At 33.8% G+C, this 25,954-nt stretch overlaps 2 protein-coding genes across 2 annotated transcripts; both read right to left on the bottom strand.

Moving 5' to 3' along the window:
- Positions 1-5,136: 5,136 nt before the first annotated feature.
- LOC139896503 (uncharacterized) lies at positions 5,137-16,203 on the bottom strand. Its single transcript, XM_071879143.1, has 5 exons — positions 15,511-16,203; positions 6,514-7,322; positions 6,059-6,308; positions 5,566-5,735; positions 5,137-5,464 (listed from the first exon to the last, which is right to left on the bottom strand). The coding sequence occupies exons 1-5, from the start codon at positions 16,201-16,203 to the stop codon at positions 5,137-5,139; spliced, it is 2,250 nt and encodes a 749-aa protein (XP_071735244.1).
- Positions 16,204-21,186: 4,983 nt separating this feature from the next.
- On the bottom strand, positions 21,187-24,230 carry LOC139868901 (cyclin-dependent kinase inhibitor 4-like). Its single transcript, XM_071857241.1, has 3 exons — positions 23,694-24,230; positions 22,144-22,347; positions 21,187-21,684 (listed from the first exon to the last, which is right to left on the bottom strand). The coding sequence occupies exons 1-3, from the start codon at positions 24,077-24,079 to the stop codon at positions 21,603-21,605; spliced, it is 672 nt and encodes a 223-aa protein (XP_071713342.1). The 5' UTR covers positions 24,080-24,230; the 3' UTR covers positions 21,187-21,602.
- Positions 24,231-25,954: the final 1,724 nt, after the last annotated feature.

The raw sequence follows: 25,954 nt of genomic DNA, 5'->3' as shown, positions 1-25,954 counted from the left end.
TCAAAGTTATCTATCTCACAAAAATATGTTCCTTAATGTTTGCTAGTTTCATATGTAGATTTGTTTCATTTATGTTTAATTGTTCTTCAGCTATGTTTCATTCAGAAAAATACAAAAAGATTTTCGTTTATTTTGTTTGTTAGCGTAGTAAGACTGATAAGAGTCGTTTTTAATGATGTCTCTTTGTCGAAATGGAACTTAATTATGATTGGAATTCTAATTGGACTAAATGTGATGAATTTTAATGTGAAAGATCAGTCCCAGGGGGAGTTTTGAGCAAACGGTTTGGGAAAGTGAAGTTTAAAGAAAAAGTTGATTTTTTGAATTTTGAAGCGACAGTCGAGCGAATGAAGGGTTCACTCGCACGAGTGAGACTTCAGTCGAACGACTGAGAGTGAAAATATGGGATCAGTGACTGCTGTACACTCGTACGAATGAGGTTCTCACTCGAACGAGTGAGATGTCACTCGGACGAGTGTGGCAAAAATGTGAAGCGACTGACGTACAGTCGTACGACTGTGTCTGTCTGGTATATAAGGAGATGAACGACAGTCGATTCAAAATACTTGTGAAAATTGGTGAATTTTATCTGGGATTTCGAATTTGAGAAAAGAGCTTTTGCTTTCGTTTTTATTACTCATCTTTGTCTTGTGATTTCAGCGCTCATATTCAGGTACTTTAACTCGTACAGATTCGCAAGTTATGGATGATTTTGTGTTTGAAAACCCAAGTTTAAATTAAGACTTTTTGGACCGTTGAATCATCAAATTGGTTTGTGCTTTACGTTAAGCGGCCTATAAAGGCTATTCGCTGTGAATTACAGGTTCTAAAACATCGTATTTGACCAAATCTTCCATCGGACCCAAACAGATCTGATGAACTTCAGTCGGACGAGTGACGTTCGTCACTCGCACGAGTGTGAACTTCACTCGAGCGAATGAATTGTCACCCGGACGGGTGAATCTACACTCGGACGACTGTACTTGCTATTTGACCAGGCCAAGATTCTTGTTTCACCCGTACGACCGAAGTCTTCACTCGAACGAGTGAAGTGACACTCGAACGAGTGTACCTGACACTCGCACGAGTGTAGATGTTTCAGTTTGACTTTTAGGGTTATTTCGTAACGTTTGGCCTGGTTGCGTAGTTCGTCCTGATGTTATGTTTTGTGATTGGTCATGCTCTAAGTCTCTAGTTTCTGTGAATTGTTTGGTTCTGCAGATATGTCTGCTACTACTGAACCTACTGCCTCACGATCGTCTGAGGAGACTCAGGAAGAAATTCCTATTGTTCCGTTGTCAAGGGACTTGCCAGGTTTAAAGGCAAGCAAAGAGCAAAACGTCTGTGCGTACTTAAACGAGACCAGTGACGAATCCAAGGCCTATGGGTTCGTCGACATTATTCTTTTTCTGAAGCGTTCGAGAATCTTCAACGCTATTAATGTTGAGCGTACTCCATACTACTCACACCAGAGGAAGTTCTGGGAAACTGCTGAGTTAGTGACTGAGGATAACAAGCCAGTGATTTTAGGGCTTGTCGATGGGAAGGTTGTGCGTATTTCTACGCAAATCATTAGGGATGTTATAGGTTTTCCCGATTCTGATGAAATGCCGACAATGCTAAATGTGAAGAAGGTCAGGAAGTGTTTGAAACGATGTGGGTATGCGGATGACATCGTTGTTGGTGCTGTGAAAAGGACGCGGTTCTGTCCTCAGTATCGTTATTTGACTTACGTGATTCTTCGTTGTTTGAGCCCTCTGAAGGGAGGTTACGATGGTTTATCTGCGGTTTTGTGCTCGATGTTTGTTGCGTTAGCGTTAAATCATCCGTACAACTTTTCGAAGACTATTTTCGATAACCTTGTCAGCAATCTCAAGGCTGACACAAGGTCACAGTACCTGATGTACCCTCGATTCCTCCAGATCATAATAGATAGTCAGGTTCCTGACCTGCGTAAAATCAAGGAGGATGTTATTGAGTTGATTCACCTGAACGCGGTTGGTTTAACGCGTTATCAACAAAAGAAGAAGGGGACGGCTGATGTTCCGTTTAAGAGGTTGATTGGTCACTTAGCCAATCCAAATTACGTTTGTCCAGAGGGTGATGCTTGTCGTCACTCAGACAGTGAATCAGATGTAGAGGAAGAGATTGAAGTTGTTGGTGAGCAAGAGGTTGATCAACCGCCTCAAGCTCAGCCAGAAAATCGTCCTGTCGACGGTGGTCAAGGTGAGGAGTTGCCGGCCGAAACGGCCGAGGCGTTGAAGCGAAAGATGGAGGAAACTCCACAAGTGTCAACTAAAGCTGTGAGGGTTAAACGTATGAGGTTAATGAAGAAAGTTCTGAAACCTGGCGAGTCTTCGTCAAACATCCAATCTCAATCCCAAACCCAAACAAATCCTACAACAGAAACACCTCCTGTCACTCAAACTCCAACAGATCCAATTCCACAACCTCCACCCACTCAATCAACTCGAACCTTAACCCTAACCAACCCTGATGTAGCCTCGTTAAGTCAGCGATACGCTACGCTGTGTGAAAACTTTGAGCAGTTTCAAAAAGCTGCTGAAGATGAGAAGAAGAAACGTGAAGAAGAGTTCAAGTGGTTAAGGGCAGCCTATGAGGCCCAACAGAAGTTGATTGAGGCTCAAAGGAAAGAGATAGATGAGCTGAGAGCGACGTCGGATAGTCACGCTTTAGCCCTACCTCGGGCTGAATCTTTGGCTCAGACGGCTATTAAACGACTCGAAGAACTAGAACAGAATCTGGAGGTGGTTGAGACTATTGAAGAGAGAGGTGGACCTAGCCAGTTTGGGGATTTTAACGAACAGCTCGACTTGGAAGTGGCAAAAGGGTATGACACCGACCACCCTTTACATCCGACTCCGTTACAGGTTATAACTGTCGCGGAGTTCATAGCAATGCAAGATAAACTAAATCATTCTTCTGTTTTTGATGATTTAGAGGAGGGGGAGATTCCTCACGACCTCTCTAGGGAGGACATCGATCGGCTGGTGCGTCTAGAGCAAGAAGCGAATTTATATGCTGACGCAAATGCAGCCTCGTCGTCGTCAAAGGTCCACTTTGATGATGATTCTTTTGAATCGGTTGGAGACAGTGATGATGATTTTGTTGATGAACCTGCTCCTGTTGGTGAAACCGATAATTCTTTTGATGATGTTGTTATAGAGGATGAACCGGTGGAGGATTACCCACGGTATGAGGGAGTTGATGATGATCTCCCTACTTTTGCTGATTTTGAGAAAATGAATGAGGAGATTTTGAACAGAAAGTGTGAAGAGAAAGAACGAACAGAGGTGTTACCGGAAGGGTTTTTGCCGGTAAGGTTTTTGAAAGAAAAGGTAGAGGTTTTGGAAGCGCAATGGAAAATTGCTTTGCGCTGCAGAAATTATTGTGAAAAGCCGAAACTCGAGCCCAATTGGTTGAAGTATGTGACCAAGAAGGACGAGCACATGGGCAAAGGGAAAGTCCTAGCTTGGGCCTGGATTAAAGAGTTGAATTGTTATGCGATCAAGAAAGAAGGTGGAGTGGATTACATGAAAAACCCTTGGGATTTTAAGACTCTGCCTTACTATGAATTCATGCAAGTTGCCAGGCTACGGATGTTATATCAGGAGTTCAGTGGACTCTCCGATATCTTGGCAAAGTGGATAAAAACATCTTTCAAATCAAAGAACTTCGAGGGTTTCCGACCTCAGTTTCCAAAGATTTTTTATCGCACAAACAAGAAAACGGGCCTAAGACGTAAGATTGTGAAATATGATGCGGTGCGCTACATGAGACAAGTACCAGTGAAAAAGATGCCGCAAAACTTTAGCCCACGTTTTCGTTGGTGGTATTATGACGATCGCTCAGAGGAAGCCGTCATTGTGTTGGAAAAGACGAAGGGGGATGACAATGATACGATCCGTGTTCTCGATCCGGTCTGGCTCAGGAATTGTTCCAAAGCTGACATTCATACTTTGCATTTCAGTCGGATGATGTATCGACCCCAGAATCGTGTCCAAGCAGGACAGTTTAGCAAAGTCGCCAAGGTTTGCTATCTGCGAGGCATGAATGCCGATCCTATACAGGGTTGAAGACAAGACAGATACTTTATATAGAACTAGGTCTTAGGGGGAGTTTGTTGGTGCATATTCGTGAATCCCTAGTTCTTATTCGTTGTTGCTTAACTCTGTCTTGTAATGTGTTCTTAATGATTAATCGTTACTTTGCGTTCTTATTAATTACATAATCTTATTATTGCTGAAGTCTCAGTCGGACGACTGTAGATTCAGTCGAACGACTGACTAGCTCAGTCGGACGACTGTAAGACTACAGTCGGCCGACTGTCGACATCTGGTATTATATATACGGGAACTCTGGAACAGATTAGGGTTACGCATTCTCACTACCCTCTCCGATTCCCTTCGTCCCCATTCGTCTCCGACCACTTTTACCACCGAAATAACACCATCAGGCCACGTCTTAACCTAGGATTCGACCTAGATTCGACTTAGACGCTTATCGCTTGACCCGTTATTCGATTAAGCTTGATTTCGTGTTTCCGCCACGAGATCCGGACATAGACCGACCTCTAGATCCGTAGAAAGTCATCTACAATGCATACATTTTGCTGTTGTAATCAAAATTAAAGAGACAACAAATGTGAACAAAATTGCATTATCAAAAAACAAGAAACAGTAATTCAATGGTTACTAATTATCTTATATACTGTGCATTAGAATAAATAAACTGAATAATAATGGTGCGTGAAATTTATAACAAACCTGTTTATCGATTGCGGCTTGCTTTCTTCATTAGATAGATCAATATCGGCAATTCAACACCACTGTTTAAGAAAATAATTAGACAAAACAAACATAGGCATAATTATGTGAAATAGAAGTTAAAAGTGACAAAAAGCATCAATGAATTTAAGATGAGCCCCATAGGATTCCAGTTTTGGGATCTTTCTGTTCAAAATAGAAAATCCATTTTAGTATTGATTAGAACAAGATAAAAGTAGCAAACATCCATAAACTATGAGACATACAATTATTAATATAAACTCCATTATACTAAACAAGTATTCATATTAGGTAGGAAACACAATATAATAAAAAACACACTCCATACTTATGACTCATACATATCATCTATCCTAAGCCAACTAGGTGCCTCGGTTTCTTCATCGATCATTGGAATATCATTAGGCATGCATTGAGTGTACGATTCATCATCATCCCCTTTTAAATTTGTTCCCATGTCATACGTATCTCTTGGCTTAGTCATAATTACATGTGACCATCCAATTTCTTTTATATCATCTATATAGAACACTTGCTTAGCTTGAGAGGAAATTATATAAGGGTCATCCGTCAACTTCTCACCGGTGTGTATTAGCGGTCTAGAATAATTTACCAAAGGAAACCCATATTTATCTTTCTTCAATCCTTTTGAAGGCCTTATGTCAACCCAATCACAATGAAAAAGAACAACTTTACAACCGTGACAATATTCTAGCTCGATAATGTTGGTAAGTTTACCATAATAATTCCCTCCAACTTCAACACACAAACTCCTGAATTTTGAGTCTTTTTTGACCCTTCACGTCTCCTCGTAAGAAATCTAAAACCATTCATGATGAGTCCACTATATTGTCTAGCAATGATGTTTGGACCCATAGAAAGGGATATCACTTCTTCATCAAGCTTGTTTTTTTCTAATAAATAAACCTACCATTTTTCAATAATGTAGTTAGTGTTATACTCCAAAATATTGAAAATTTTATAAATTATAAAGAGTTTAAAACCTGATGTTTAAGCCACATTGAAAATTCCTCAACAATCAATTTCTCCATCATCTTTAAATCTATTTCTTTACTCATACCGGCTTATTTTTCGTTCAAAAATTGACTACATGAAATAAAAGATATAAATAGTAGTTTCATATTCTATAGTGTTTTATATATAACATTCAATATATAAATAGGTTAAAAGGATACTTACTCGCGAAAAGGTAGAACTTTACTGTGGTTTAGTAACACATATCGATGTACTTGGCTTAAAGACTTGCTATCAAGTTCAATAAGTTCAACCTTACCAATACTACAACCACCAGAATTAAAGATGTACTTCTCTTTACCAAGAATATTATCATCATTTCTAGGAGGGCGATTAAACCGAGTCTCTACACCTTCAAAATATCTTGAACAAAAATTAAGGCATTCTTCCTTAATATACCCTTCTGCAATTGATCCCTCTGGTTGAGCCTTATTGCGAACATATGATTTCAATCGCATCAAGTACCTATAAAATAAAAAAGATAGAAAAAATAGAAATAAATGTGAGGTGAAAAAAGGTTTAATTTTACACGAAGAGTAATTACCGTTCGACAGGATACATCCATCTATAATGAACTGGTCCACCAAGCTTGGCCTATGAAATTAAGTGGATAGTCAAGTGGACCATGATTGTCAAAAAACTAGGTGGAAATAATCGCTCCAACTCGCACAATGTTAGCACGACTTTATGCTCCATTTTCTCTAATTCACTAAGACCAAGAGTTTTAGCGCATAACCCTTTGAATAAGGAGAAAAAATCAGACACCACCTTAACGACTCGAGATTGTGTTCTTGAAATCATGGAAATTCTTAAAGCAATCGGCAAAATATCTTGCATTAAAATATGACCATCATGACTCTTAAGATTGAAAAGCTTACGGTCTTTCAAACTTACACCCCTTGAAATATTTGAAGCATATCCATCGGGAACTTTTAGTTTTTTCAACACTTTTAAGAAGTTGGACTTCTCGAGATTAGACATGGTGTAAGATGCTGGTGGCAAGTATGTCTTTCTGTTAGGACGTTTTTTAATGTGCAATTCAGGTCGTATTCCCATATCTTTAAGATCTTCACGAGTATTTTCATTATCTTTAGTCTTCCCATCGATATTTAGAAGAGTTCCAAGAAGATTATCACAGACATTCTTTTCTATATGCATCACATATAAGTTATGTCTGAGTAAATTATACTCCCAATATGGCAAATCAAAAAATATACTCTTCTTTTTCCGTAATTGGTTTTCGCCATCAATATCTTCTTCTATGAAACTTTCTATACCCTCAAAGGTAAATGAATCCTCAGTTACTATATATGTGTGAAGAGAATTAGTTTCTGAACAACCAACATCATCCCTTTTCCTCTTATTGGATTTATGAGACTTCCCATACTTAAAACTTGAACCACTTACTTGTTTCAATATATCCGACCCAGTCAACCCAACTGGAGGTCCTTCATTCCCAATTTTATTATCAAATTGATCCTTCTCAAGTCGATAAATATGATTTTATTCCAGCCATCTACGATGACCCAAATAGCAGAACTTTTTCCCATGCTTCAACCATATTGAGCGAGTATAACTCATGAAACATGGGCATGCGACACGACCCTTGGTGCTCCAACCAGATAAGTTAGCATAAGCAGGAAAATCATTCACGGTCCACAAAAGTGATGCTTTTAACTTGAACCATTCTTTAGCATAAGAATCGTACGCATCCACACCTTCCCATAACAATTTCAACTCTTGAATTAGAGGTACTAGATATATGTCTATATCATTTCCAGGACCCTTTTTCCCTGGAATAATCAATGAAAGAATAAAAGTGTGACGACCCGAAAATTTCCGACCAAATTTAAACTTTAATCTTTATATTATTCCGACACGATAAGCGAAGTTTGGTAAGTTAAATCTCAAGAATTTTAAACTGTGTTCATACATTCATTATAACCTCGACCAAATTCCGACGATTCACGAACCGTTATATATAAATAGATATGTATATGTATATGTATATTATAACTTGAGAATATTAATAAAGTATTAAACGTATAATACTTTATACGAACGTATTTGTTTCAATATGATTTTCGGCGAAATTAAAAAAATATATATTAAATGATTGAATTATCAGAAACATTGAATTATGATTACAAGTCTCTGTTGAGAGGTCCACTATGATTTGAGAAAATCTATTCCTCTTAACGATATTCAAAATAATTTGTAAAGCTATTTATAAATAAAAACAAAAAGTGTCATTTACGAAAGTTAGACAAAAGTTAGTGGAGAATTGGTTTCCATAATATTCTATTAATCTATTTTCAAACGTACAAAGACGTTTTCAGTTTAAAAAGAACTTTATTATTAAAACGTATATAACTTTTATAAATATCTAGAATCACTTTTGACAACTCATTACTTAACCAGTATAATAAATATAACGATATTTATATTTTATTTCATTAAATATATATAACGATTTAAATTAATATTATATATATTTATACACGTATTATACATACATAGTTTTTATACGTTTACTATATTTTAACTTTACCTTTACTTTACTTTTACTTTACTTTAACTTTAATAATTCACTTTAATAATTCATACTTTAATAATTCACTTTAATAATTCACTTTAATAATTCATACTTTAATAATTCATACTTTAATAATTCACTTTAATAATTCATACTTTAATAATTCACTTTAATAATTCATACTTTAATAATTCACTTTAATAATTCAAAAATCTATTATAAATAGAATTCAATAGGTTTCATTATTTCATAGAAACTTGAAAATATATTTCTCTAAACTCTCTCAATCGATTTATATATATATATATATATATATATATATATATATATATATATATATATATATTTGCTTTGTATTATTTCAAGATATTATTAGTATACATAAAATATTACGACGGAGTGGTGTCCGAGTGATTTCAAAATAGTTTTTTGGAATGAGTCGAAGCTAAGGAAATTATGGGTTATAGCTATGGAGGTGATGAGTATGGTTCATGGGTATGCTCGTGAGGTCAATCTAGTGTTTATCATCTCCGTTACGTCTACGTACTTTCCTGCAATATTGAATCTAAATATTGATACGTTCGTGAATCCGAGGCCAACCTTGCACTTGTTAAATGACGTTATATGTATTTTTACTACGAAATATAGTATTGTGAGTTTCATTTGCTCCCTTTTTAATTGCTTTTGCAATATATATTTTTGGGCTGAGAATACATGCGCTGTTTTATAAATGTTTTACGAAGTAGGCACAAGTACTAAAACTAATTCTATGTGGGTTTAAACCAGAAATATACCCTTAGCTTGGTAACATTAAACTACTTGTCTATGTACGGTAGGCGCGAATCCTAAAGATAGATCTATTGGGCCTGACAAACCCCATCCTGACTATGGGATGCTTTAGTACTTCGAGGTTATTTTAAACACACCTGATCTGGTGTACTTCAGAGGGTAAAACATGAACGTTAAGGCTTGATACCGGGTGCCTACAACTTATAGAATACTTTTATACACTTGCGAGTGTACATATATTTATAAACGGAAATCTTGTGGTCTATTAATATATTGAAATGATTGTTATGATAAATCTATGAACTCACCAACCTTTTGGTTAACACTTTAAAGCATGTTTATTCTCAGGTATTAAAGAAATCTTCCGCTGTGCATTAGCTCATTTTAAGGATATTACTTGGAGTCATTCATGGCATATTTTGAAAGACGTTGCATTCGAGTCATTGAGTTCATCAAGATTATTATTAAGCCAATTATAGTTGGATGTATTATGAAATAGTGTGCATGCCGTCAACTTTCGTTGTAAAGAAAGTTTATCTTTTAAAAACGAATGCAATGTTTGTAAAATGTATCATATAGAGGTCAAATACCTCGCGATGTAATCAACTATTGTGAATCGTTTATAATGTATATGAACGGGTCCTTTCAGTTGGTATCAGAGCGGTGGTCTTAGCGAACCAGGTCTGTATTAGTGTGTCTAACTGATAGTCGTTAGGATGCATTAGTGAGCCTGGACTTCGACCGTGTCTGCATGTCAAAAGTTTTGCTTATCATTTTTGTCGGAAATTGCCTGCTTATCATTCTTAGTCTAGACACGTCTTACTGCATTGATTGCATGAATAGTGTATAGACAAAATTCATATCGTAGCGTATCTGCTAATCTATATCTTAGCGTATCTGTTACTGTAAACTTTGCCTGACATATCCCGTAAATTCCTCCGTAATCTACGAAATCTTTTGCGCTATATATATAGATATTCTATGTAATTAGAATACCACCCGATAGCTGAAAAATCATTTCATATCGAAAAATCCTTTATTCAATCGAACGAAATGGAATTCGTCATTAGTTCAAGTCCCTCGAATTCCGATATGGAATCCCACTCAAGCTCCGAAAGCAGTGTGACCGGAATGGATCAACCAATTAGCCATCATCTATTCTGGATAAATTGGGGATAGGTTCGTAGCCTCCTCAATAATTGGAGACAAGAAGAAGGTGATCCCTTCCATCCACCACATTGCCCTCTTGGCGATGAACCTGAAGCACTTACCGGCGAACCGGTCCGAAACACCATTTTCTCTCTTATTTCCAGAGTTTCTCGTTATGATTATATACTACATCAAATTCTAGATTTTATTTATCCGCTCGTCCGAACTGACAATCACCCCGGTGTAATAGAAGAAGTCAACGCGCTTCGCGCTCGAGTAGTGGCTTTAGAGAATATGGTGCAAGGGTTACAAACACCAACAAATAACGAAGTATTAATTCATAATTTCAATTTTATTGAATAAATACTCCGTAAAAGTTATGTAATTTCTAAAGTCTTTAGGGATTATTCAGTTCTAGTTTCAACCGTAAATCAAATGAGTTTAATTTAATATTAACTCATTAAATCTATGTTACATCTGAAGAAAATATGCACATATATATTTCATAAAGACTGTAATAAAATTCTGTTGTACAAAATATTAATTGTGAAATTTTTTTAACGGGTAGGTAATACCCGAGAGATATATAAATTCACAATTAATATATTACATTTTTCGAAACTGATTCAGCAATCATCAACTATACTCCCTACTTTCACAACAATATCCATTCTTTCATGTAAATCAAAACAATCATACTCATTCAAATTCAATTACATATTCTGATTTTGAAATCGCATAATTCAATTCGAAATATAACCAGTATCATCACTCTTAGATTCCTATATCTTTCAAAGCTATACTTTGACTTCAAAACTATGTTAGAACATCATATGTATTAACGATTACAATATGTGCTCAAACCCTTCGAAATTCCTGAAGATACTTCAACTAAGGAACAATCGAGATGATGATCCAACCACATGTTACCCACAGTTATACACCTGAAAAACTCTCAAAACCCAAGTCATAGTTCGACACGTATCCGTGTTAGACCCTTTGGCATTTACTAGCTAACATAACTTTTCAATTCCGTTTAAAAATAGACAGTTTTGTCACAGCTCCAGCAAGTCAACTTCGACTTCTCAATCAAAAAAAGTCTTATTATAACCTCGATAGATACGTTGCCCTTTCGCCAACGTTACCGGAGAATCGTTTACATTCACCACATTAGCAATAAACTTACCAACAACTTCACTGATCTTTGACTTTCCAAAAAAAAAAAAAAAAAAATCAAAAAAATCATTATAATTATCGAAACCCTATCATATACTCATTCGTACCTTATAACAAGAATTGCCATACCAATTATTGAGAATCAGCAATCAATATTTTGAAACCTCGCAGCATGTCTGCATCAACAATTACATATACACACAACGTCTACCTCCAAGACTTACATTCTTTGAATGAGAAATTTCTGAAAAACACCCTAAACTGCGAACCAGTTTTCGAAATTTTGAAAAATGCTGATGAAGCAGCAAAAACTGTAAATGACCTTAACAGTAAAAATTTGGATGATAAAGGATAGTATATTGGCAAAGCTCAGAAAAAGAGAAGATTTGGAACTGGAAAACGGATTGAGCAAAGTATGAAGGAGGCTGTGGACAAATCACAAAGGCTGAACCTGCCTTTAAAGAATCCAAATGATTCAGTACTTGCTGAAGTCATTAACGAATACCTTGCTCCTGACTCTAAACCCCTGCGGACAATATCCTTCATCATCCTCTGATATTAGACATTCTAAGATATCATCGTATCTTTCATTATAAATATCATCCATACTTCTGAAGATATTTTTATAATTATTCTTATCTGAAATCATTTACCTCTTCGCGCTATCTGTATTATATCATAAAAGAAACTATTTTAGTTTCTAAATTCTGAAACATTTGAGTTTAAAATAGGAATATTCTTGAAGAAGTGTTGAGAGCTGAAGCATGAGTTAGTATAATATAATGACACTTGATCAACGTGATTATATTACAGTAATTCATGCTGAGTTTCTAAATGGAACATGATGATTCACAGATCATAACGTCATCTTGTGCTATGTTACACGACTCTTGTATTCTCTTTGATCTCTAAATATCAAGAAAATATTTCTTGATGATTCGGCCTTTTCCGAGGTATTCTGGTAATTTGACAAGTCAAGATCGTGTCATTACAATTTCCTTCCTAGAACATTAACAATGTTCATTCCGAAATTTATATCTGCGAATTCTGGACCATTACAAGCGGTGCTTAATCGCAAGAAGAAGAAACGAAAAGACAAAGCTCCGAACTAGAAATGGGAGTATAAATCATAGCAAATAGAAGAGAGCATTAACTGTGGATGACAATGATTATAGAAGAAGCAAGGACTTTGAAATATAAGGGAAGATATAAAACCCAACAAAAACCCAGAAATCACAAACCGTATATATCAATGCATATAGCAATATAAAGACACGGGAGAACTAAAAACACTATAAAACCAAGAGTATAGTAGAAGTAAATAGATTCTTCCGGAGGCAGATGAAAAAGAAGAGCGACAGATATGAAAGTGAGGAGTATATCAAGAATCAGCACTGGATGAAGCATATTGACAAATACTTTAAAATATGAGTTGAGAAGGTGTGAGTTGTAAGAAAACAAATGAGGTGGATTTATAGTGAAATATCCGACAGAGAAATCAAAATGGATTATCGCATTAATTCGAAGAGGATCATAATTTCCTTAATTGCCGAGTAATCAAATTCAATATAGATTACAAAGATTTTCTTTTCGGAGATCAATCGTGATGACGTCAAAAGATACGACAAATCACTATTATCTTATTTCATTCATTTACGATAACTTCACTCACACGCTTCGAGTAATCGAATTATTTTATCCATTCTTCTTGAACATGATAAAACTCTATAATCGTTATAATAACATTCTCATTGTTAGTCATGACGACCTCTATCAAATTTCGGGGACGAAATTTCTTTAACGGGTAGGTACTGTGACGACCCGAAAATTTCCGACCAAATTTAAACTTTAATCTTTATATTATTCCGACACGATAAGCAAAGTTTGGTAAGTTAAATCTCAAGAATTTTAAACTGTGTTCATACATTCATTATAACCTCGACCAAATTCCGACGATTCACGAACCGTTATATATAAATAGATATGTATATGTATATGTATATTATAACTTGAGAATATTAATAAAGTATTAAACGTATAATACTTTATACGAACGTATTTGTTTCAATATGATTTTCGGCGAAATTAAAAAAATATATATTAAATGATTGAATTATCATAAACATTGAATTATGATTACAAGTCTCTGTTGAGAGGTCCACTATGATTTGAGAAAATCTATTCCTCTTAACGATATTCAAAATAATTTGTAAAGCTATTTATAAATAAAAACAAAAAGTGTCATTTACGAAAGTTAGACAAAAGTTAGTGGAGAATTGGTTTCCATAATATTCTATTAATCTATTTTCAAACGTACAAAGACGTTTTCAGTTTAAAAAGAACTTTATTATTAAAACGTATATAACTTTTATAAATATCTAGAATCACTTTTGACAACTCATTACTTAACCAGTATAATAAATATAACGATATTTATATTTTATTTCATTAAATATATATAACAATTTAAATTAATATTATATATATTTATACACGTATTATACATACATAGTTTTTATACTTTTACTATACTTTAACTTTACTTTTACTTTACTTTTACTTTACTTTAACTTTAATAATTCACTTTAATAATTCATACTTTAATAATTCACTTTAATAATTCATACTTTAATAATTCACTTTAATAATTCATACTTTAATAATTCAAAAATCTATTATAAATAAAATTCAATAGGTTTCATTATTTCATAGAAACTTGAAAATATATTTCTCTAAACTCTCTCAATCGATTTATATATATATATATATATATATATATATATATATATATATATATATATATATATATATATATATATATATATATATATATATATTTGCTTTGTATTATTTCAAGATATTATTAGTATACATAAAATATTACGACGGAGTGGTGTCCGAGTGATTTCAAAATAGTTTTTTTAAATGAGTCGAAGCTAAGAAAATTATGGGTTATAGCTATGGAGGTGATGAGTATGGTTCATGGGTATGCTCGTGAGGTCAATCTAGTGTTTATCATCTCCGTTGCGTCTACGTACTTTCCTGCAATATTGAATCTAAATATTGATACGTTCGTGAATCCGAGGCCAACCTTGCACTTGTTAAATGACGTTATATGTATTTTTACTACGAAATATAGTATTGTGAGTTTCATTTGCTCCCTTTTTAATTGCTTTTGCAATATATATTTTTGGGCTGAGAATACATGCGCTGTTTTATAAATGTTTTACGAAGTAGGCACAAGTACTAAAACTAATTCTATGTGGGTTTAAACCAGAAATATACCCTTAGCTTGGTAACATTAAACTACTTGTCTATGTACGGTAGGCGCGAATCCTAAAGATAGATCTATTGGGCCTGACAAACCCCATCCTGACTATGGGATGCTTTAGTACTTCGAGGTTATTTTAAACACACCTGATCTGGTGTACTTCAGAGGGTAAAACATGAACGTTAAGGCTTGATACCGGGTGCCTACAACTTATAGAATACTTTTATACACTTGCGAGTGTACATATATTTATAAACGGAAATCTTGTGGTCTATTAATATATTGAAATGATTGTTATGATAAATCTATGAACTCACCAACCTTTTGGTTGACACTTTAAAGCATGTTTATTCTCAGGTATTAAAGAAATCTTCCGCTGTGCATTAGCTCATTTTAAGGATATTACTTGGAGTCATTCATGGCATATTTTGAAATACGTTGCATTCGAGTCATTGAGTTCATCAAGATTATTATTAAGCCAATTATAGTTGGATGTATTATGAAATGGTGTGCATGCCGTCAACTTTCGTTGTAAAGAAAGTTTATCTTTTAAAAACGAATGCAATGTTTGTAAAATGTATCATATAGAGGTCAAATACCTCGCGATGTAATCAACTATTGTGAATCATTTATAATGTATATGAACGGGTCCTTTCAAAAAGATTCTTTTTTCATGCATATCCAAGGAGGTAGATTATAAGGAATTAGCAAAATAGGCCATGTACTATATGATGTGCTCATAGTACGATGAGGATTAAACCATCACTAGCAAGACCAAGCCTCACATTATGAGGATCTGAGGCAAATTCTGGATACCGAGCATCAAATGCCTTCCAAGCAAGACCATCAGCTGGATGTCTTAATTTTCCGTCTTTAGTTAGACCTGTATTATGCCACCTCATATCCTTTGCTGTTTTCTCTGACATGTATAACCTTTTTAGTCTTAGAATTAAAGGAAAATAATGAAAAACTTTAGCAGGCTTTTTTGACTTGTGTGACTTTGAACTTTCAGTCATTTCACCCCCCATATCACTTTCATATCGTGGAGCTTTACATACGTGACATGATTGTTGACCTTTTCTTTCTCCCCAATACAACATACAATCATTAGGACATGCATCAATTTTCTCATAACCAAGTCCTAGATCTTTGGTTAATTTCTTTGCTTCGCTCACAGATGATGGTATTGAAGTAAGATGAGGGAATGTGCTTTTTAGAGGCTCTAGTAACATACCGAAAGCCTTGTCGGATATGCCACCAATACATTTGATATGATACAAGTGTAATGTAAAGGATAAATTAGAATACTTGCAACCAGGATATAGTTCCTTGTCACATTCTTCTAATAGCTTTTTATATGTATCACCCTTTACACCGTGATCAGAATTTTGGTCATTTTGATCCGGTTCACTAATATCTCCATCAACATTTGAATTCATTTCTTGTTCATTTTCAAAAGACGGGGAACATACACCTAAGGTATTTTGAATCAAACCTCTTATGTCATCTTGACCAAAAGAAGTTTCTTGAACAATATTATGATGAGATAGTGATGAAGGTACTATATGTTTCCCATGAGACGTCCATGTTGTGTATCCCAATAAAAATCCATAACGTAATATGTGAGCATGAACACTTTCAACACATAACCATTTGAAATTGCAACATTTACGACATGGACAGACAATTTGTCCTCTAATGGATTTAGCATGAGCAAAATCAATAAATTTCAAAACTCCATCTTTGAAAGTGTCACTTTTTATTTGAGCTTGAATCTAACTTTTGTCCATGAATTCACTTAAATTACCTAAGATGTTTAAAAAGTATATTTATATTATATTACTTATATAAGAATATAACAACTATTAAGTAATATATCTTAACATAACACCTTATTTAAATTTTTAACAAGTTGTGTTTCTTAACATAGCTAAATATATGCAATGTAGAACAAAACAGTGACATGTTCAACTTTAAGTGATCAATATGTAGCACATCTCAATAATTATATACTCATGACATCCCCAAATCAGTAATGAACATATAAATATAAATGTTAAGCATTAAATAAGCCTAATTGCAGATTGTGGATTTTAACTCTACATTTAAGTTTAATCATAAAGAGCATCCATTTTTATGTCATGAAGGAATTCATTTTCGATTTCTATGGTAACTCAAAATACTAGAGCTTAAAGCACAAAACAACATCTCATTTATGCATAGATTTATTACAAAATATTTAAAGCACAAAACAACATCTAATTTCCCCAAACCTAGAGGAGGGCTTGATTCACGACACACACTGATGCCTTTATATGCTTAGCTATGCCAATTTACATTTACAATTCTCATAAACGCATATCATGTTCAAAACCCTAACCGAGCTTAATGATTAATACAGCGAATTAAACACAATAACTGATTAATTGATACAATCAACTCATGAAGCCTTAATTAATTACGTGAAAAAGATGAAACTAACCTGCAAATGAAGTGATTCGGCAAAACTATGACTGACGTGAAATAGAGAACATGTTTACTTGATGCGTATGAAGTCGTATGATCTATTTGCGTATAAAATTCAGTTTGAAACCATTGAATTCCTGGTGTGTAAGGAGCAAGGTTGTAAAAGTCGCGAGTCGGGGACGCATTGGTCGAGACCTAAAAAGGACGCGTCGGCCGAGTCGGGGGACGCGTCGGGGACGCATCGATCGTTGACCAAAGTTGACTTTATTAATAATTTCTTAAATATATATTTATATATGTATAACATAGTTGATTTTATACCATAAATTTCTTAAATAAGAACTTGAATTTAAATACAATCAAACTTCAAACTCAATTAATATTACCGAGTGCATAATTAGTAAGGACACAGAGAAAAGAGCGGCCCTAAAAATGAAAACAAACCCTAATTTTAAAACATATCACATCTTGACAAAAATTTGACTGATTTTGACCGTTTTTGACCAAATTTGACCGTCTTTGACCTAACTTTTAGCCTTGACCGTCTTTTGAGTCGTTTTCAGAAAAAACGGGACGGAGAACCCAAAAAAACGACGCATCGGCTGACGTGTCGGCCAAGTCGGCCGATTTTTACAACACTGGTAAGGAGTGAACAAGTGGATCGTCGATGAACCCTAATTTTATTCTTGCACTCTTAGATCGTCTCTTGGATCGCCGCCTCCTGATGTACCGAAACTTAATTTGTGACTCCAATTTTATTCTTTTATTCTGTCAAATAGGAGGACTAAATTTGACTTTCAATTTCTGACGCTTTTGATTGTTAACTTTATTTTTTGTTATTGTAACACCCTTAGGTGTCAAGAAAATTTTTACCTTTTAACATATTGAAATGTTAATAAGTTTTTGACACTTCTATTTGTTAAAAGTATCTCATTAATTTTATAACTCACATAAGCGTTGAAATTTCAAAATATTTTTAATGCTTTCATCAAGTGTTAAAAACTTAACAGTTTTTTGTAGTGTTTACTTAAAACCCTTTGATTACATCATTTAGTTGTTTACTTGATTCGTTTAACTAAGGTGTTTCAGTTGTACGATGTTACAAACTTCTTGCACGATCACGCTGGCGAAGACATCTTAAAGTGTTGTTGGATGTAGCAGGTATTTTGTAGTAACTTAACTAAATTAGCACTTTGTGAGTAATAATTAGGATTCAAGATAAACATATAATCTTGTTGTCTTAGGTAAGAATGCGAGCGAAGAGTTTGAGGAAGTAGGAAATGGAAGTGCGGCAAGATTAATGATACACGAGTATTATATTGCTGAACTTAATCTTGCAACATCATTAAATGATATTTCCACTACAACCACCCCTAAAGCCGAACCTGCTCTAAGAAACAAATTATGTTCAAGAAGACAAGCAATCTAGGTTCGGGTCCATGATAAAGCCGATTGGACCCCTTCTTCCATTAGCAACTTTTGGAGTTGATATTGGTTTTATGTTGTACGATAAAACGATGTGAAAATACACTCTATTCATGATAATGAATGATTAATTTTATGTACTTAAAGGTAAATTGAGTCTACTTATGTGTTTAATTAGTGGTCAAACTTGCACTTAACTTATATGCTGTGTGTGTGTGTGTTTTAGTGTTATTGACTAACACTATTAAAGTAATGCAAGAGCAATAGATCATGGTGAGTTGTAGAGAAGCATGTTGGAATGGGGTGAGTGTTGTCAAAATTATACCATTAGTGGGAGGCAATAGATCATGGTTAATCTTTCCACTAATGTGTTAAAATTAGTGAAATGCACATTCAAGAAACCCATTACATTACAATTATAAATTCAAGGGAAAATGGCAAACAAAGTGTTGTGCTTGTTACAATTTTCTATCGCTATATAATTATAATTTGTTAATGACAAAAACATGAGTTTAAGGTCAAAGAAAACATTTGTACACTTTAAGAATTATAATTTTATATCGACTTTCAACTCATCTCAAACAAAGCGCATGGAGTAGAAATTTTTTGTTCCAAGATAAGTAGATTCTCGGTCGAGAACGCCGTCTTAAGGTGTTATCTAATAGCGCGACCATAATATTTTTTGTTACTTTTTACCGTTTTTGCTTCTATGTACTCTATATTCAGATAAATACACATCAAAATACTCATCATCACCTACAAATATATCACATTTTCCCCAAACATATAATCATTTTCAACTAGTCAACACCACATTCTTCAATCGCACAAACGTACGGTTTTATTCCTCGTAAAGTTAACGTTTTCCTTTGGAGATTTCGTTTGGATAGTTTACCCGTAGTTGGAACCTTTCCGCGAAAGGTATTGATATTGGTTCTATCGTTTGCCCGATTTGTAATAATGGGGTTGAAATGAGGGAGCACTTATTTTTTTGATTGTGAGGTGGCTCGCGTGTTATGGCAAAAGATTTCTTTATGGCTTGATTGCGATATTCCTCATTTTTCATCTTAGGATTCGTTTGTGGTGTGGTTAGAAGGAGTTCATTTATCATGTTCCTCGAAGAATCGGATAACTACGATGATGATCACGTTTATTTGGTCGATTTGGCGCTATAGGAACGGTGTTGTTTTTAATGATTCATTTTGTACTAAAAGTAGCTTATTTGATGTTATTAAAATGTTTTCCTTTCGTTGGATTAAAAATAGAGGCTACATAGTTTCGAATTGGAACTTGTGGTTATCTATACCTTTGTAATCATCCCTTAGTGTCTTGCTAGGGATCATTTTTTAATAATAATCATTCTTTGGCCGTAAAGAAAAAAATCATCCATACCAAATGTCGCAAAATAAAGTCTGTCAATCACACTCTTATCAAATGCCATCGCCTTTTAACATACTGGCCGAGAATTTAACGATTTTCTATCATGGCAACAAGCCCATAACGTCTAAGAACATGAAATGCGGTCACGAGGTGAGGAACCAATACTAACCACCATACTAAATTGGATTCAAGGAGATGAATCAGGATCGTAATTTGTTACTTACATGTTTAACGCATTCTCGCTATGTTTTTGATACTTAGTAAAATGTATGACATATACTACCTTATACTTGCAATGTATCTCATACGTTTCTTCCAAATAGCGAAAAACAAAAGCTTACGAGATACTAATAACGTCTCTACTCGTTACGTGATCATATATCACGACTTCACCAAATATATTTGAAAGTGCTTACAGACATAAAAAAATACAAAAAAGTTACTGCAGCACACGAGGGCCTTCATCACCAAAAAACAAAGGATCCCTAGACAAAAATGACATCTTTACACATCTATTTGTATCTATTACCTCACCATTCTACTTATGCATCATGATGACTTAAAAGAACAAGTAAAAAACAAATTACCTATATAAAAATATGGGAGTTGCATATATGCAAACAAACATGCATCTGGAGGATAAGCTTCAGAAGATAAAATGAAATACAATAAATAAATATATATATACAAAAAAAGTACAGAGTGACACAATAATAGAGATGAAAAGATTCTTCCCAAATTCTACCCCCACCAAGAAAGCTACCCCACCATCACCATCACCATTTCTCACAAGCTGATAAAAAGACATGGTAGGTCACATTTAACAAAACACTGTACAAATTTGGCACCATCATATTCCCTTTGAAACATCAAAGATTTATTGTGTTTTGTGTTTTTTTGTATCCACATGAATTTAAAGAGAAAGATAAAACAATCACATTCGCAACACGTTTAATAAGCAACATTGGTTAGTTTACACACTCTAGTTCAAACTAAGGCTGCGTTTGATAAAAACACAATAATCCTTCCCAGCATAAGCTACCGAGCTGCACGCTTAAGGGCTAATCCACAATCACATCAAAATTATAATTATAATTTATATTTATATTTATAAGAAATAAAATATAAAAGAAGAGAGAAGAAAAGGGTCAATTTATATTAAGACAAAGGGATCTTTAAAAGTTACCATCAGTACAAAATATAGACAATCAAAAGGACTAAACCTATCCTAAAGTCATTGGATACCCTTAAAAGAAGACTACCACCATTATTATTATGTCTTCTTTAGATGATCTGTTAATGTTAGATGATCTTTTTACTTATGTTACAGATCTTCTAATCTACATTCTGCACTTGATCAGGTTTTTTTGATGGGTCCTGCTTCTTTTTTCTTTACAAGCGAAACAAGAATGACGGGGTTTAAGAAATACTCGACCCCATCATCCACATTAAGATTAAGATTAAGATTAAAATCTAAATCTACTCCTACCCATATCTTCAACTATGCTAATCTTAAGTCCAACTGAAAAAACTTAAATGAAACGAGACCTGATCAGCGATCAATTAACTAACTTTTCTTGGTACTATCGATTTTCATCCATTCGTAACGCCCATGAAGAGGCTTATCATTCACAGGATCAAAGTTATACCTGCAGGAAAATTCAGAATTGATAAATAATACATGTAGAATTATATAAAAAAGATAAATTGCCCAAAAGAATACTCATACTCAACTTTATTAAAAAAAAATCATTTCGGGTACCTAAGGTTTTCCTATTAAAGAGATGAATCTTTTCTAACAAAAAAAAGGTTCAAGTTATTTTTTATTTGTTTTAATACCTTTTGAAGCATCACGACACCAAAAACAGTTGATTGGACTATTATTTTTTACCATCCAAAGGATTTTTATCACCTTTTGAAGCATAACATCACAAAACAACGTCCCATTTCTAACATAAAAAGTAATACCTCAAGTTTTCAGTAAGAAAAATAGATGCTTACTCGAAATGAGAAAGTTCGGTAGTGCAGGTATCTTTTGAGCTATTTATCCTTATCCTTATCCTTATACTATATAATAGTGTAAAATAAAATAAGAGGTAGACATATACTTTTCAATAAACTTCTGTTGCTGTTGTTTTTCTGGCCCGGTGAAGAACTCATCCATTTCGCTAGGTGACGGGATGTGAATAGGCGTTGCGTTTTGCATCCTGTATTCATTATCGATAGATCTTGTTGGCTTTGTAGAAGAACCAGGAGTCTTAATAACATTTGGATCCCTAATCAAACTGCACGGTGTGGTTTCTCGTGTATTCCTGTCACAATGCAGACATCATCCTTATTAGGACAAATCAATTTAGTACCCCACATGTACAAATCAAATAAAGTTTTGAAATTTAAGAAATTTACAGAGTAACTAGCATAAAAAAGGCAATTTTAAACAATTCTTCATCAAGAATCAGAAGCCGTAAAGAGATATAATCGAGACAAGATCCTCAGAACAATTTAAGACAAAGTTAATTTAACTTGAAATCAAAACAATATAAGAACAGCAAATAGTTGTAACAATGTTTTTTTTTTTTACAAACAAACAAGTATCACAAGAAAGGAATAAGATTCTGAGAATTACAAGTTCCAAAGAGATTTTGGGAAACAATATAGAGACACAAGTTAATTCTTTTGATCTACAATCATAATATCATAATATCATAATAAACAATTATAAAGCACAATTTGCACCTTAAACAAAGCTAAAAGGCATCCGATTAATTAATCCCAACAGCCGATTTTGGCCACAAGCAATGATTCTGTTGTTTTTAAACTCATAATATATTAAAAAGCTCGAAGAATGGAACTAAAATACCTTGTTGAATGATAACTAAATATATAATGGTGTTGGAACATTCACAAAAGTTCATAAAGTAAGCCAAATTGTAATAAGCAGAAGACTATTAAACTCCTAAAATACAGAGAAAGCAACATGAAAAACACAAACCATTGAAGTACAAAACAAGTAGACAAATTGGAAGGTTCAAGGAGTCATAAAGTACAATATATCAAGTATCAAGTAATAATAATAATAATAATAATAATTTCTAACAAATTCAACCCTAAAAATTAAATTTTGCTAACAAAAAACACCACTTTTGATTATAACCAAAAGAAAGAAAACAAAAGATATATTGGGATAAAGTTTGAGAATTTAAGTAAGCAAAAAACATGATTAATCAAATAATTTACATACACTTACGATACTTGTATCATCTACATGAATCCTAACTTCAAGTTGAATTGTGTGTTCTTTATGTACACTACTGTAAATAATATGAAGTAATGATTGTAGTACTCATTGAACTCATAAAACAGAGATGATGTAGCATAAAACAGACGTCATCTCTTCATTGAAAATACACAAACTTTTTTCCAAACATGGGGAAATATAATAAAGAAAAAAGATTTAAAATTTTTAATTACTTCACTTTCTTTTACACAATTAACAGTCTGAAATACCCAGAGAATGACAGAGAACTGAAAAAAGTCCTTTTAGAAATAACTTTTCAGAGATTAAAATTACTAAATTAACTAAAATTAAAATCCTAAAAATCAGACAATAAACACGAAGTAATTAATAAATTCAAATTAAGTTCCAAAAAAACCCTACCTTCCTCTTGTTTGAATTTCCAAATCATTTTCCCCAATTGAACACTCATTATCAATTCCCAAATTTACACCATCTTTTTTCTCAAATTCTTCACAAATTCCATCTTTTTCATCATCCAATTTCAAAATATTCACAACAGAAACCACCGATTCATGTTTACTCCTTAACGAATTAACTCCACGCAATTTACTAGGGTTTGTATCGTTATCTTTCTTCGGCGAAATTGGTTTGACAAGTCGGCGGCTTCTCAGCTGAATATAGTTACCGCCGACGGCCTTTTGAAGAGCTAGGGTTTTAGCACGAGTAAGAACACCACTGAATGAAGGAACTTCCATTAATGATACTTCGTTTGTAGATTTTGATTTCCGCCTCATATATTTCCCCATATTTTTTGAAATTTGTGTGTGCAATTACGTTGAATTTACTTATTTCAGTTGGTGGTTTTCAGGTGAGTGATTTTAGGATTTGAATTCATTTGAGAGAAAGTGAATTTTTCAGTTGGTGGTTGGAGCCGTTTGCAGTTGGAGTGTGCGGTGCTTTAAGTTAAACGGAGAATAAAGGGTTAGTGGTTTTAATGGGCTGGTACTTATTGAAGGAATAATTTAAACTTTACAATTGATATTTTAATTTTATAAAAAAAAAAACATTTTATTTATTTTGGTGTTAGAACATAAAGAGAATATGCTATTCATGATATCTTGTTAATATTTATTCATCTATTACTCCCGTTCCATTATTATAAGTGTTCACGTTAACATATTTTTTTTTGCTAATTTTAACTACAGATATCTTTATTTTTATATTATATAATATTTGATAAAATCTAAATGAAATGATTGGATGTTTTAAACATGATTTTATTCATATAATTTTCATCAAGGTTGCAAAAGACGTGAGACGGGGTCGAGACGGTCGGGTCCTAAAAAGGTCGAGACGTTCGAGACGGGGTCGAGACGGGGGTCGAGACGGACGTTGACCAAAGTTGACTTTTAAATATATAAATATAAAAATGCATATATGTACACATATTTTATAGGTAAAAATTTTAATTGATTAATTTGTACCCATAATTGCTACCATCGTTAATTTAATACAAAAATTTCAAACTAAAATACGATATATTTCACCGATTTTACCGATTTTCTGACTTTTCTGAATTTTGACCGACTTTGACCTGATTTTTTTCAACTTTGACCCGAATTTTAAACGTTGACTGTCATATTAGACGGTTTTCTTCGAGACGGGACGGGTTAGTCACCAAACCGTCGAGACGGGCGTCGCAACGGCTCGAGACGGGGTGTTTTGCAACAGAGATTTTCATCAAATAATATATTTACAGTCAAAGTCGACAAAGAAATATATTGAAAGTCAAATGTGAACATTTATAGTAAGACATAAGGAGTAATATTCTATTTATCTATGATTTTTTCATAAACAACATTTAAGATTATCATTAAGTTACTTATAAAACTTGTAGTTAAAATTTTTTTAAGAGTGACTGTCACACCCCCTAAAAGGAACCGGGGGTAATATGTGACTAACCAATATCATAACACAAATGTAAAGCGAGAACGACTCTATATGAGACGTTTTAGTTAAAAACCAATGTATTAACGCAGCGGAATGCATTAAGTCATTACAATTGAATCCTTAACAAAAATAAATGTACACTAAATTGTTTTAATGCAATGATATAAATGATAAAATGCGGACTCCAAAAGCAGCAAAGTCCAAGTAGCACACAAAATCTTTAGCAATCTTCACCTGAGACAAAACATGCTTAAAATGTCAACCAAAATGGTTGAGTGAACAACATAGGTTTAATATATAGTTTTAGACCACAAGATTTAGTTATCAAAAGTAAATGCTGAAGTTATGATATCGAGACATAAACAAAGTTACCCCTGGACACCTTGAACTGTCAGTGTCGTTTAATCATTATTATGTAACCAAAGACCAACGGTCAAATGGTTAGAGACGTCACTCTCAATAGCGCTATTCACAATAACTAAGCTTACCAAAATTCCAGTAATTAACGATATCATGTTAGGGATTTAGCATGAATCAAAGCATGTCAGCACAGTTAAACAGTTTTCAGGTACTTGTGTCTAAGCGTAAAACAGTTTGAAAGCAAGCATGTGTCTCACCCCAAAAGTTCAAAACAAGTATATAAAGATAGTTAAAAAGTGGGGCTATGAAGTTCACCTTGATAGCAAGCAAATCCACGCAAGTAGTATGAATGGAGTGTGTAATCGGAGATC

Source organism: Rutidosis leptorrhynchoides, chromosome 1 (assembly GCF_046630445.1).
Source record: "Rutidosis leptorrhynchoides isolate AG116_Rl617_1_P2 chromosome 1, CSIRO_AGI_Rlap_v1, whole genome shotgun sequence".
Lineage (NCBI taxonomy): Eukaryota > Viridiplantae > Streptophyta > Magnoliopsida > Asterales > Asteraceae > Rutidosis > Rutidosis leptorrhynchoides.
This window is presented reverse-complemented; position numbering and strand designations above follow the sequence as displayed.